The sequence below is a fragment of the Leishmania major genome, chromosome 29 (genome assembly GCF_000002725.2).
Source record: "Leishmania major strain Friedlin complete genome, chromosome 29".
Lineage (NCBI taxonomy): Eukaryota > Euglenozoa > Kinetoplastea > Trypanosomatida > Trypanosomatidae > Leishmania > Leishmania major.
This window is the reverse complement of record NC_007270.2, coordinates 670,673-684,023: the sequence shown is the minus strand read 5'-3', so window position 1 is coordinate 684,023 and position 13,351 is coordinate 670,673. Positions and strand designations below refer to the sequence as shown.

General features: G+C 59.9%; 3 protein-coding genes across 3 annotated transcripts; all 3 read left to right on the top strand.

The window, feature by feature from the left end:
• Positions 1-1,087: 1,087 nt before the first annotated feature.
• LMJF_29_1490 (conserved hypothetical protein) lies at positions 1,088-4,789 on the top strand (the record flags this gene model as incomplete). The annotated part of the gene is made up of 1 exon (XM_003722181.1): positions 1,088-4,789. One exon carries the CDS (start codon positions 1,088-1,090, stop codon positions 4,787-4,789), a length of 3,702 nt encoding a protein of 1,233 aa, XP_003722229.1.
• Positions 4,790-7,066: 2,277 nt separating this feature from the next.
• Positions 7,067-7,939, top strand: LMJF_29_1480 (conserved hypothetical protein; the record flags this gene model as incomplete). Its single annotated transcript, XM_003722180.1, has 1 exon — positions 7,067-7,939. The coding sequence occupies one exon, from the start codon at positions 7,067-7,069 to the stop codon at positions 7,937-7,939; it is 873 nt and encodes a 290-aa protein (XP_003722228.1).
• Positions 7,940-9,122: 1,183 nt separating this feature from the next.
• LMJF_29_1470 (conserved hypothetical protein) lies at positions 9,123-11,249 on the top strand (the record flags this gene model as incomplete). The annotated part of the gene is made up of 1 exon (XM_003722179.1): positions 9,123-11,249. The coding sequence occupies one exon, from the start codon at positions 9,123-9,125 to the stop codon at positions 11,247-11,249; it is 2,127 nt and encodes a 708-aa protein (XP_003722227.1).
• Positions 11,250-13,351: the final 2,102 nt, after the last annotated feature.

Sequence of the window (13,351 nt, the reverse complement as noted above, 5' to 3'; positions counted from 1 at the left end):
AACTAGAAGAAGCACACCCATACATAAATCGTGGGCGGCGTTTATTACAGTTCACTTTTCGAGGGCGTGGTCTTTAGTGCTGCCTTTCCCTTTCGTGGTCTGCAAGCCGGTTTCAGCGCATCTGGTGCTCTTGTGGCACAGTCGTTGCGTCAGTCGGCGAAACTGCGGCGGCTGGCGAAATGATGGAGGAGGGTATGCGAGGATTCGAGATCGTGTGAACAGGAAAGCAAGTGAGACTCCAGTTTTTCAGTCGTCTATGAAGTTTTTGCGGCTTGGATAAGGATGCTCATGTAGCGTGGTAAAGACTTTACAGATGGCCAGAAAGCATGCACAAAGGTATACGTGTGTGTTTGTGCTCATCAGTCTGGGCAACCGAGCGCACTGTGGGCACGAAGTAGCACTCGTCGGCGTTGTTGAGGGGGATAAATCGCATACATGTATTGTGTAAGCAACGAAAAACAGCGAAGACACCGAAGCACAATTCATGCGAGGCCGATCAGTGCTTTCGCGTGCTCCGGAGGGATAGATGGAAGCGTCCGCGACCTGCGGGGCGCCATCTCATGTGCCACGAGTTTTGGCAACCGGTGGAAACAGGGGAGGAGCGGAGAAGAAAAGGCGTGTAGACCAAGAGGCTTCGGTGTAGCGGCTCCGTGGATGTAGACTACCCCCTCCCTCCCTCCCCCACTGTTTTGGGGGCCTTCCTTCCCTTTTGCTCCTGCGATCCGTCAGGCTCTCCTCTCCGGTTTATGCGTGCCCTTTTCATTGCCCCCTCCGCCCCCCCCCCCCTCTCTCTCGACCTCTGCGCACGCGCATCTCGGAGCGCAAGCGATCAGTGGACGCTGACAAGGACCTGCGTGTCCTTCGAGGTTTCCTCTCGCTCCTTCTTAACCTTTTCTTTTCGCTCATCGTTATTCTTTGGTGTTTTTGCACCCCTTTTTTTTTTGGTTCGAGCTCGTCTTGCGGAAGTCTTCGCGAGTTCTCGTGGCGCTGTGCTCCTCGCGCGTGTTTTCTTTTTTACTCTGTTCACACCATATTCTCCAAGTGAACACCATTCACGCCTTCCCACCTCCGCCAAGGTCGAAACCAGATGTGCGGCATCTGCCTTCTTGTGCGGCAGAAGCTCGTGAACGCCGCGGCCACCACGACGCCGGTACTAGCTTCACCGCAAAACGAATCGCAGCAGCAGTCGGAAAAGTCTAGCGCGGCGGCTTCACACTCGAATCCCTTGTTTCCGCCACAGGGCGAAGTGGTGCAGGAGCAGCACCACAGCCACCACTTCAACGGTGTCAGCAGCGCCACCTCCTTTTCGTCCTGGGCTGGACAGACGCACAGCCTCACCCCATGTCTGTGCACGCAGGCAGGGTTGGATGTGATGAACTTCCTCAGCAGCAACAGCAGCGAAACTGCCAATGACCTCTTCGCAGAAGTGATTCGCAATCTGCGCCGCCGTGGTCCTAACACGTACGGCATCACCCGGCGATCCTTCTCCACGGTCTGTCAGGTGCCGACTGACCGTGGCGTCTCGCTGATGCATCCTGTGTCGCCCATGTCATACGCGTTACTGACAAACGGCGGGGACGCGACAGCTAGCGCCGCTGCTCCGCACGCGCCCGTGCCCGCAAGCGCCGCCGTAAACGTTCGTACGGAGGTTGCAGGCGTCGCATCTGTTCTTGGCCTGCGCGGCCGCTCTACCGTCGCGCAGCCCTACGACGTGAACGTGGAGACAGACACCGAGGAAGACGGCCCTGTCAATTCGTGGGACTACCGCTCCTCCCTCTTGTGGAACGGAGAGATCTTTGGCGGCGCTCTCTGCCCGCCTCCGTGGGGCTCCGACACAGTGCTGTTGGCGAGCCGCCTCTCCCAAATGGAGTTGGAGTGCGTGAACATGACACAAGAAACCCCGTCAGGGCCCAAGCTGCCCCCGCTGGCTCAGCGTCAGCGCATCTTCCTGCGCAAGTGCACCTATTTGTTTGAGCAGCAAGTGGAGGGGCCGTACAGCTTTATCTTCATTGCGACGCGGCTGCGCCTCATCATCTTTGGGCGAGATCCGCTCGGTCGCCACTCGCTCCTCACACACGTTCACGTGACGGTGCCACCGTTAAACGCGGGACACAAGTGCACCGCAACCGGCGTCGGCCCAGCGGCGACGCATGAATTTCCGGTAGAGTTGGATGTGCAGCTCATTGTCAGCTCCGTCGGTGTGCAGCACTGCCCGCCGGCTAACTCCACGGACCCCACCTCAGCCCTTTCCTCTTCCTCGCACATCACGAGTAGCACCACCAGCCTCCTGCCGCAGCCGGGCGATGCCGCAAAGGTGAATATTGATGGTGCAGTCAAGTCGAAGCGACCTCGCCATGAGAAAGCGGCGTCGACGACTACGTCGCTAGAAACCACTCCCCCTCTTCCATCTTCTCCTGTTCTGCGTCCGGAGCAGCTGTCGTCACTGAGTGCAGGGGACGAGCACGACGACGAAGCTGGTGATGTTGCCGGTGCCGGATACCGAGAGGTCTGTTGGCAAGAGGTCGGCGTCACAGGACTCTTCGCAGTACCTCTGCAGGCCCCTCTTGTCTACCGCGATACTGCGGCGGCGGCGGCACAGGAGGTGGAGGCGTTGTCTGCTGATCTTGCCGGCTCTGAAGGCAGTGCAGCGCACCAGTCGCTTAATCTTCATCCCGTCTGCTTCTCCTCCGCGACAGAGATGAACGGCGCCGGTGACGGGTATCAAACCACTCTCCGTGCCGCTCACGTGATGCTCTTGCACTGTCCGTGGCAGCGGTCAAACCACCTTGTGCATCCGCTGCTGCGCACAGTCGGATTGCCGATGGTGCCGCACGAGCCGCCGTCTTTCGAGCTCATTCTCGCGCACGAGGAGATTGCGGTGCTGCCGGAGCCGCTTCTGCAGTGGGCGCGCCACCTGATGAAGAGCATCCAGCCCGAGGAGGCACTGGACCAGAGCTGGGTGGACTGGGCTGCTGCACATTACATGTTAGCCCTTGCCGTCTCGATGCATCGCCGCATCACTGTGTCGAACGCCGGCGCAGTAGACGGCCGCGATGCGCAGGAGCTGACGACCGCACGTCGGCGGCCCCTGTGTATTCTTTTTTCCGGAGGCATCGACTGTACCGTCATCGCCGCCCTAGCGCACTATCTGCTGCCCGTGGAGACCCCTATTGAATTGGTCAACGTGGCGTTCGGCGAGACGCCAGAGCAGGCGCCCGACCGCGTTGCCGCCTTCCGCTCCATGGAGGAGCTTCTGCGGCTCCCGCTCCTTCACACGTCGGGCGACGACGCCGGGGGAGGTGGCGCAGGGGCAGCAACTGTCACGCCGGAGCGGAAATGGCGCCTGATATTGGTGGATATCCCGTCGAAATCAACCGTGGACAGCGCCCATATAAAGGACTTGCTCGTGCCGCGGCACACCGTCATGGATCTCGACATTGGCACGGCACTCTGGTACGCCGCGCGTGCCTCGGGGCGCATGCAGAGTTTGAGCCCGAGCGACGTGGCGGGCGGTGGCACACCGGCGACGACCACGGCACGTGGTAGCCCGACGTCAGCCTCCGCCCCCGTGCGCATCGGCATGGGCAGCCCCACCGTCACGCTGGACGAGTTCTCCAAACACTTCCGCGCCTACACAGGTGCGACTCCCGTCACCAGCTTTCCACCCGACGATGCGACACCGGACGCGCGGCTCCCCGGCAGCTCTTCCGCGTTGCTCGCTGGCAACGCCGCGCACGCGACGGCGGCCACCCTGTCGACTTCCTCGTCGTCCGGGTCTGTCGATCCAGACTCCGTGGCGAACGCGCAGAAGTACCAAATTCTGGTGGACGTTCTTGTCAAGGAGGGACGCAGCGGCTCTGGTCCGCACACGCCAGTGCTGCTGTCTACGCTTGGCAAGGAGTACAGTCTCTTTCTCCACCCGCACATCAAGCGCTACGGATACAAGAAGCTCGGCAGCTTCTTGAACGACGCAGCCAAGGCCGGGTACGTCAAATTTGCACCGGACGCCCCATCCAAGGCGGTGCGGCTCTGCCGACCTTGCGACATGCAGCGGGCCACGGCCGTGCCGCCGAGTCCGTGGTTCATGACGGAGTATATGAAAGCGAAGGAGCCGGTGCGCGCTCCCGACGGATCGATGCAGCCGCCACTGCCGTGTCCGGGAACGTATCAAGAGTCGTATGTGTCGCAGGCAAAGGTGGTGTTGCTCGGCATGGGCGCCGACGAGACACTGGGCGGGTACACGCGCTACCGGCGCTTCTTTCAGCGGGAGGGCATGCAGGGAGCCCGACGAGAGCTCGAGCGAGACTTCGCCAGACTGTGGCAGCGCAACTTGGGTCGTGACGATCGCATCACGATGGACAGTGGGCGAGAGCCGCGTTTTCCATATCTTGATGAGGGAGTCGTGCGCACCCTGGAGTGGATCGTTCTGAAACGTCGCAACAACATCCTGTCCACACAGGAGTTACTGTCTCGGCAGGCGGTGAAGAGCGGCGCCGCAGGTGCGGACCCAGCGTTGCCAACGTCGCCGACCTCTTCGTCCTCGCTGCGTCTGGGCACGGCATCGAACCCACGTGAGGCAGTGCCACCGCTGACGAGCGACGAGCTTTTGCAGCTCGCCCTCGAGCCCGTTGTCAGCTTTCGCCTGAACCTCGGCGAAGGCGACAAGCGCGTATTGCGCCGCGTGGCGAGCGTGCTGGGCCTGAGCGACGTCACCCATTTGCAGAAGCGGGCCATTCAATTTGGCTCTCGCGTTGCGGAACGCAAAATCAAAGGTACCAGCGACTTCTGATGCGCACGTGCCTGAGAGAAGTGCCAGGGACGAGAGATGCGCCGATTTATACGGTCTTGTCTGCGTCTCACCGCTCCCCCCCCCTCCCCCGTCCCCCCACACGCCCACCCATGACCACTGCCACCACTTTTCCTCGTCCTTCACTCCCTCTTTTGCTTGTTTCGTGGCAACTGTCATGCCCCAAGGCAGAAGAGCGGAGGGAGGACGCACATATCGAAACGGCACGCCACTGCTTGAAAAAGATATGCGCAGGCATATAAAAGCACACACTCATATACATGAACATATAAGGAAACTGATAAAGGTGCTCCTGGTGCATCCGCAGCGTCGCCTGGGCGGGTGTAAAGAGGCATATGGCTCGCTAAGTTTCACTGCGAGCGTTGTTTTTGTTTTCTGTTTTCTATCCTTCCCCTCTTCCCTCCTTCCTCACCCTGTCATGCCTCGCATCTGTCGGCGTGTGTGTGTGTGTGCGTGTGTGATGTATTGTGCATAAGCAGTGTGGCGGGGGGTTGTACGCGGCCACTGTGGTGTGAGAAAGGGGAAGAAGAGCGGAGGGTGGTAACGGACAAGGGCCATCGGAAGCGAGGAGGGGAGTTCAAAAGAGGTCACGAAGTCGAGCGGCTAATTCAAAAGGGATCGCAGCAACCCCAGCGGGGGGTTGTATGCTATATATATATATATATATATACGCCCTCCCCAAGGTTTGTACATGTACCACACCTCCGAGAACCCCACAGACACTCTCACAGCCACCCACCCACCCACCCACTGATACTATCACGAAGGTCTCTTGCGCGTCCATGTGCACTAGGCACAAGCACGAGCCTTTTGGTGACGGGAAAGCGAAAGAGGGAGCATGCGTGCCGTGTAGGGGAGGCTCACAGCCGCGGGAGCGGGCAAGCTGTGCGCGTAGGCGTTTGCGCGTGTGTTGCTTGTACCTACATTCGCGTGTGTGCGTGCGTGACGTCTTGTCTCCTACGAGTTTTTTATCGCTTCTCACAGGCGCACTTTTTGTCTTTTGCGAGGTTTGTTCTATTCTTACGCTGGTGACGGGGGGTGACGGGGGGCAGGACACACCCCTCAGCGCGTGGTATCCCAGCGCCCCGTACCCTCACCCTGTGTGTGTGTGGGGAAGCTAAGCAGGCCCCCTCATCCCTGCCGAATGCTGAACCGCTTGCGGTGGTGAAATGGTAAAGCACCTGCGACGGGGGGGAGGTCAGAGCAATGCATCGCTGCGGACGTTAGCGGTCATGTCCTGGGTGGCGTTGCGTCGGAGCGACCTGCGACAGTGAAGATGTTTGCATCATCGGTATATTAGGCAGCGTGTCAGCGTGGCTTGAGTGTGTCTCGCCCGGCCCTCGCTGCCCTTGCTGGTGAAGGGAGCCGGAGCCACCCCGAGGAGGGGATGCACCCAGGGGGCGGCCAGCGCAGTAGGGGCGGCGGTGAGGCGACCTGCGGGGCAGGGTGGGCGGGCCGCGCTGAGGTGGCGGAGTCGGCGCGTTGCCCTAACGAGCGTGTCAACCGCTGCTTCGCACTGCTCTCATGACGGGGGTGAGGAGGGGCGTTGGACTCGTGCTGTACAGCGCAGAGTGGGCTCACACTGATGGAAAAGAAACGCGATTCTTTCTTCTGGTGTTTTCTTCAGCTCTCTTCCTGTGCATGCGCACAGGTGCATCAATACGGTACTTGTTTGCTGTATCGTCGGTGTTGTATCGGTCCGCGAGGTCCGCAATAATATTGCCATGACGTAGGCGAAAATGAGAAAGGAAGAGCTGTCGGCTCCAGAATCGACGCCGTGGAAGGAACGAAAATGACGACAAAAGACATGCGCGTGCATCGCAATTCGCTCGATGCGTTAGCGGTGACGTGAGGACGCTCGTTTTCGTGTGTGGCGCTCTGCATACGGGCATTCACGCCTTCCCCCTCTTCCGTCCCTCGATCACCTACTGACGCGTGGTATGTCATTTTTGCCTCTTCCTGCACCACCCAGCTCTCACCTCATCTCTCCCTCTCTCTGTGTGTATCGTGATCTCGTTTCGCGCTGTGAGAAGGTTGCTGTGGGGGCGTGATCGGCGTGGGAGTCTTCCGTTTGTGAGGATGGGCGCTCGGGTGCGGGTGCTGCGATTGCTTTGTTTTCCGTCTCTTCTCCGCGTTATATCTTCCCAACTCGCTCTCTCCTCTTGTCAAGCTCCCTCATTGAGCGCCGCGCTCAATGCATGGGTGCCTCGCTCTCTCTGCTAACTGGTGTATAACGGCATCGCTGCGAAGGCGAAGTCTATGACGAAGGGGAGCGAGTATCCCTTCGCAGCAGCACGCATAGCCCTCCTTTACCGATTCAAGTCTGTGGTGTGTAGCTCCTCAGTGATGCGGATGTCGGCAGTCTCGCAGGTTCCGCCGCGTCTCCTGTTCTTTTCTTTCCCCGTCTGCACGTCGTATCGTTTCCTTTCGAAACTTTCGGTGGCACCATGTGTGTCGACGTACGTGTCCCCCTCAGGCGATGGGTTTGTGGCGAAAACGAAGCTGCGTGCGCGTGCACACACGTCAGGGCTCCACACAGCAAAAAATTGTAGAGAACGAGAGAGCGCGCCTCAACCTCTGGTGAGGGCGACCGGATCTCCATCAATCTCTGTGGTGATGACTAGGCGGACTGCGGCGGCTTTGGCGATGCCGCGTTCATCAGCAGCAAGACCATCCTATCCTGCGAGCTTATCTTCGCAGCGGCTCCTTCGTCTTGCGGGGATTTGTTCCACCGCCACTAGCGGGCTCACGTGCTGCCGCCAAGTTCACATCGGGCACTCCACCGACGTGCACCGGTGGCGCAACCCAGAGAAGGAGGAGGTGCAGCGGCAGTTCCGCGGTGGGGTGAAACTGGGAAGTCACATAGCCAAGGTTCGTGAGCAACAGGCAAAGGAGAAGGAGCTCATTGAGCAGGACAAGTTTACGGACTGGCGTCTGGTCTACAACTATTCCATCGGCACGGCTCTGCTGCTTATTGGACTGAACGTAATTCTGGCCTTTGTGGAGCCGAATCCATCGCCCGAGTACGTCCCCTACACTGAATCAGTGGTTCCAGCCTCCAACGTCAGCAATACGATGGCGGACTCGAGTCAGGCGCCGTTGAGTGAGGCGGGACCCGCGAAATGTACTTGAGAGGGCGATACCTGCTAGGCAGAAAGCGGAGATAGAAGCCCGCGGTATGGCGCTTGCCCTGGGCGGAGAAGAAGTCGTGTAAGAGGCAGAACGAGGACTCAGGGAGGGGGACGGGGGCGGGCGGGCGTGGCCACGATGCGTGGAATGGTCTGAACGTCCCCCCCCCTCCCCTCCCCTCCCCTCACTCACGTCGCCCGCCACCTCTCATCCTTTGAGCCGCAACGTGTTTCCCTCGTTCTTGCTCTCTCTTTTGTTTTTTGATGGTTTCGCCTGTGTCGAGCGTAGATGAATTGCACACATGCACGTGTAGTTACCCGCAGAGCGCAGGTCGGCACATGCGACGGAAAAGAAATGAGCAGATTTGACAAAGAGAAAAGGTGATGCCACGCACCGTGTCGACCAGCGCCCACCCTTCCACCTACATGGCTAATGTGCGCCTACTTGCCAATTCGCGTGGGAGCAAAGAGAAAACGGACAGGTACACGCCTCATGGTTGACGGAGGGACGGCAATGCAGGGATGGGGGCGGCGCCCCTCGTCAGCTTTCCTTCGTCGCTTCCCGCTCCCCGTCTGCCGGCTCTCCGTTCCTCTCCCTGTATCACATGTGCGTCTGTCGCTCTTTGTGGCTTCTCCCCCACACCCCCGCCCCCTCGCACTGCGGTGCCGCTGGTCTGTTGTTGTTGTTTCTCCCCGATCTTGAACACACACGCACAAGTGAGTTCACCCACGACGACCACGCCCTTTTTCTGCCTCCTCCTTGGGTCCAGATAGAGAGAGAGGGCCGTTACGCTCATACACGCAAATATCTACGCTCTTGCGACTAGCGCACACAAAGCGAGGACATCGGTCAGGCATCCTTGAAAGTCTTTCAGTGCCACAGTACGATCCCTCGGTGCTCACCGTCCCTCTCCCGCCTCAACTGCGTCCATTGAGGAGTCGATAGTCGTTCTTAATACTGTTCGTTGTCGGTGTCGCGCGTGCAAGCGTGCTGTTCGGAATCTTGTCTGTGGCTGCCTGTGTGTCTCTCAGGCAGCCACATCAGAGGGAAAGGCGAGGCTTGCACGTTACGAGCCCATCCTCTTTCTCCTCTTTCACATCAACGCACACGAACGTGTCGCATCGCTTGTTCGCGCAAAGAACCATAATACAAGGGTGCCAGAGGCCGACGCGAACCATCATCAGCCATGAGCGGGGCACCGATGAGCGATGAGCAGCGAGCCGCGCTGGAGCAGCGCCTCGCTCGGCTGCGCGCGGCCCAAGCTGCTGCGTCCGCAAGTGGGCATGAGAGGGCTGCTAGGCTGCCTGTCGGTGCTACAAACGGCGCCTACATCCTCGACGCCGGTGCACAGCAAACTGACCAGCAAGGGCCACCGGCGCCGAACCCGCGTAGTGGTGCAGTCCCGCCCCCTCCGCAGATGAGGTATGCCTACGAAGACGATGACGATGACGAAGAAGAAGCAGAGCTGGATAGCGCCGGGCAGCAGTTCGAAGACGAGTTTCTGCGCCTCATCGCCCAACAGCAGCGGCTGCAGGGCGTGCATGCGGTGTCATCACACGAGCTGAACGCTGCCTCGGTTGCGCAGGTGAGTGCCACGAGCCACGCCGATGAGGGTGTGAAAGTTGTCGCGACGGACAAGAGCGCCCCTTGTGCACGCGAGCTAGGCGACTTTGAGGCCCTTCGCCTGGCGAAGATGGGCGATAGTGTCTCCATGAAGGACTTCGGTGCCGCGTGCGGTGTCGTCTGGAGGACGCTTGCAGACAACCACGGTCGCAATGCGCTTCACTACGCCGCCGATGCCGGATCGGCGGCACTCATTCGGCAGGTGGCGGATGACCTGCACGTCCCGTACGTGGCGGATGAGAAGCGAATGACACCGCTCGACATTGCAATTTTGAACGGACACTCTGGCGCCGAAAGTGATGAGGTGTACGCGGCGCTCGTAGCGGCAGCGAAGGCATCGGGGCACGCTGACGGGAACCCGAGCGCCGCCGAGGGAGGTATGAAGACACGAGAGAGCGTGCTCGAGGCACACGCTCCCCCGCCGCCAAAGTTCGTGATGAGCAAGCCGGTCTCCAAGGCAGCAGAGGTGACCGGTACACGCACGTTTTGGTCCTCTACGTGTACCAGAAGTGTAGCGACCAATGTACAGTGCAGCAGCGGTGCCGACATGACCGATGCCGAGCGGCAAGCTGTCAGCGACGCGGTGTGCTCGCTAGATCAGCATGGACGGCTTCAGTGGCTGCGGCCCGTGATGCGAGGTGCCCTGGCGCCGTGTGAGCACTGGCAGGTTGCGGTGGCATCGCAAGCAGACGCGACTGCAGCGACGACGGCCACAACGACGACGGGAGTAGTGGTGGCACAGATGCTGCCGAACGTGTTCTTGAAAGGGCCGGCAGCGAAGAAGATCAGCGCCGCAACCGTAGCAGTCGCGGCTCACTTGGCGGTGCGCAGCGACAGTCATCACACCGGGGTCGCTGCCGCCTTGCTACACGCGTTGAGTACTCGCATTGGAGATTTGGCTGGAAGCGACAGCAACGCTGCCGTCTTCTTCGCCTCTGGCACGCAACTCAGCCGTCCGCCGGCAGCTATGGCGACAGTGAAGTGGTATCGCCGCGCCTTTGATGCGGCGTACGTCTACGCCTCGGAGAGTGCCTACGATGTCTTCCCCGATTTCTACAACTACGATGAGGTGTTACGTGCTGATGCGGTGCTGAAGGGTGCCATTCCGGTGTCACTCGTGCAGCAGTACATGGCGGATCTGCCGTCGTGGTGCAATCTCGAAGTCACCTCCGATGAGCAGTGTGCGCTAGTGCTGAGCTTCATGCAGGCCAAGGCAGGCAGCGAGGACTCCAACGTGGACCTGGCCTGCGTGCCAAAGGATGTACAGGAGATGCGTCGTAGCTACATTGGTCACCCGGACCACCGTTCCTACGTGCGAACTAATGTGCAGGGCTCAGTCACGGATCTCGTCGTCTTTCGGGCGCGCGACACACGCAAATCGGGGCCCTCTGCTGATGCCAACGCTGGCGTCTTTGCGGCTGAGGTAGTGTACGCCCTCTTCACCACCGTCGCCGGAAAGGCGAAAGCGGATCACATGATGCTGCTCGCGTCGAAGCTCTTGTCTGCAAAGCTGCTGCTCGTGCCGACCATGTTCGGCATCACAGAGAGCGAACTCGCCAAGGCAAACTTCGATGAGATCGTCGCGGACCGCGAGTACATTTACGCGGTGTCCCCAGCAACCCGGCGCGAGGTGGACGGGCTCGGGCCGATGCCTGCAGCGAAGGTGTCGCTGCCCCTCTACACAATTTGAGTGTGCGCGCGCCTCTTCTGTTTTTTTTTCTTTTTAGGAGGGCCCTGTCACTTTCCGACCCCCGCATCGCCGGCGGACACTCCTTCCTTGCCGTCGCCTTGCTCAGCTCTCCCTACGTCCTCGCACGTTCTCTAATACACATCTCTGTGTCTGCAGTAGCCAGACGCACGCCTGGGGGGGGGGGGGGGGCAGATTTCCACCGCTCGTGTGGCGGGGTCACAGGTTTCGACACTGCAGGGGTGCTGTTTGTTGTCGAGGCGCCTTTGAGGGACGGCTGTTTATACTGCGGTGGAAGGGCGGCACTGAAGAGGTCGTGGGCGCCGCTGAAGCCGGATTCCTTTTTCTATGTGTATCTGTTTGTGACGGTGCGTTGCTGCCGTGCCACACCTTTTGTGGTGTGTGTGTGCGTGTGTGTGTGCCTCATGCCGTCGATCCCTCTCTCTTCTGTTTCCTGATCTCACCTGGCTGTCTTTTGTGTGTGGTATCTTATTTCTTTTTGTGCGCTCGCAAATCCTACGGCTCGTTCTTGTGGCGGTGATCGTCGTTGTCTGCGGTGTTTTGTTCACTGTGTGTTATTGTTCTCTAGCCAATGTCCTCAGCCCCTCTCTCTCTCTCTCTCTCGCTCCAAACTGGAGCTGTTCAAGGCAAGAAGTAGTGGTGGTGGTGCAGCAACGCAAAGAAGCGAACGAAAACAAAGCGAACGATAGTCTCAGTGCCGTGGCGATGGTCGCCACGCCTTCGTGAAAGTCCCTTCCGCACGTGCACGCACACACACCTCTTCCCATGTGTGTCTCCCACCTTTTGCCACTGCCGTCTGCTTAATCGTTTGCAGCGCTGTGTTTCGTGTGTTCGTGTCTGTGTGTGCTGGTGGCGGTGGAGGAGGCGTCGTGTTGGGGCACACAGCGAAAACGGGAGAACAGGGGCTGGCCTGCGCAAAAGAGGAAGATGCGAACGAGCGAGCAGGCACACGACGAACGGCAGCACGGAGCTCGGCAACCACGCGTTGCAAGTCTGCTGTTTTGGCTGCTTTTCCGCTCGTTTCGCTTCCGCTCCCCAGATGAAGGGCGGGGGGCGGGACACACCCCTCAGCGCGTGGTATCCCAGCGCCCCGTACCCTCACCCTGTGTGTGTGTGGGGAAGCTAAGCAGGCCCCCTCATCCCTGCCGAATGCTGAACCGCTTGCGGTGGTGAAATGGTAAAGCACCTGCGACGGGGGGGAGGTCAGAGCAATGCATCGCTGCGGACGTTAGCGGTCATGTCCTGGGTGGCGTTGCGTCGGAGCGACCTGCGACAGTGAAGATGTTTGCATCATCGGTATATTAGGCAGCGTGTCAGCGTGGCTTGAGTGTGTCTCGCCCGGCCCTCGCTGCCCTTGCTGGTGAAGGGAGCCGGAGCCACCCCGAGGAGGGGATGCACCCAGGGGGCGGCCAGCGCAGTAGGGGCGGCGGTGAGGCGACCTGCGGGGCAGGGTGGGCGGGTCGCGCTGAGGTGGCGGAGTCGGCGCGTTGCCCTAACGAGCATGTCAACCGCTGCTTCGCACTGCTCTCATGACGGGGGTGAGGAGGGGCGTTGGACTCGTGCTGTACAGCGCAGAGTGGGCTCACACTGATGGAAGTGAATTTCAAGCATTCTCTTGCGCTGTCCGACTCCGCTTGCCCGTCGTTGTGCCTTGTTTCGCTTTGCGGAAAAACCGCCTTGTGCATGAGTGCGCGGATGTGCCGGTGAGCTCGTTGGAGAGCAAGCCCATCTACGCTGGGCTTCGCAAATCCCTCTCCGCCTCACTCACAGCCTGCGCGCGCATCCGTTCTCTCGTGATTGCATCGCCCTTCCTTTTCCTTCACCCCTCCCCCTGCCACTGCACTGTCTTTTCCCATGCATTGCTTGTGTGTGTATGTATATGTCATAATGTGTGCTGTTTACTGGCGCACATGGCTCAGCAACGCATCAGCTGTGTGGGCGTTTCTCTGCCCCTCTCCCCTCTTCCCCTTTGTATTGCGGGCGGCGCATACGTGTGGTCAACCGCGCAAGCCTCGTGTCGCCGGCAGTTTTTCTTCTCGGTGTTTTACTTTGTGAAGTATCTTCAGCCACCACGCAACTGAGTA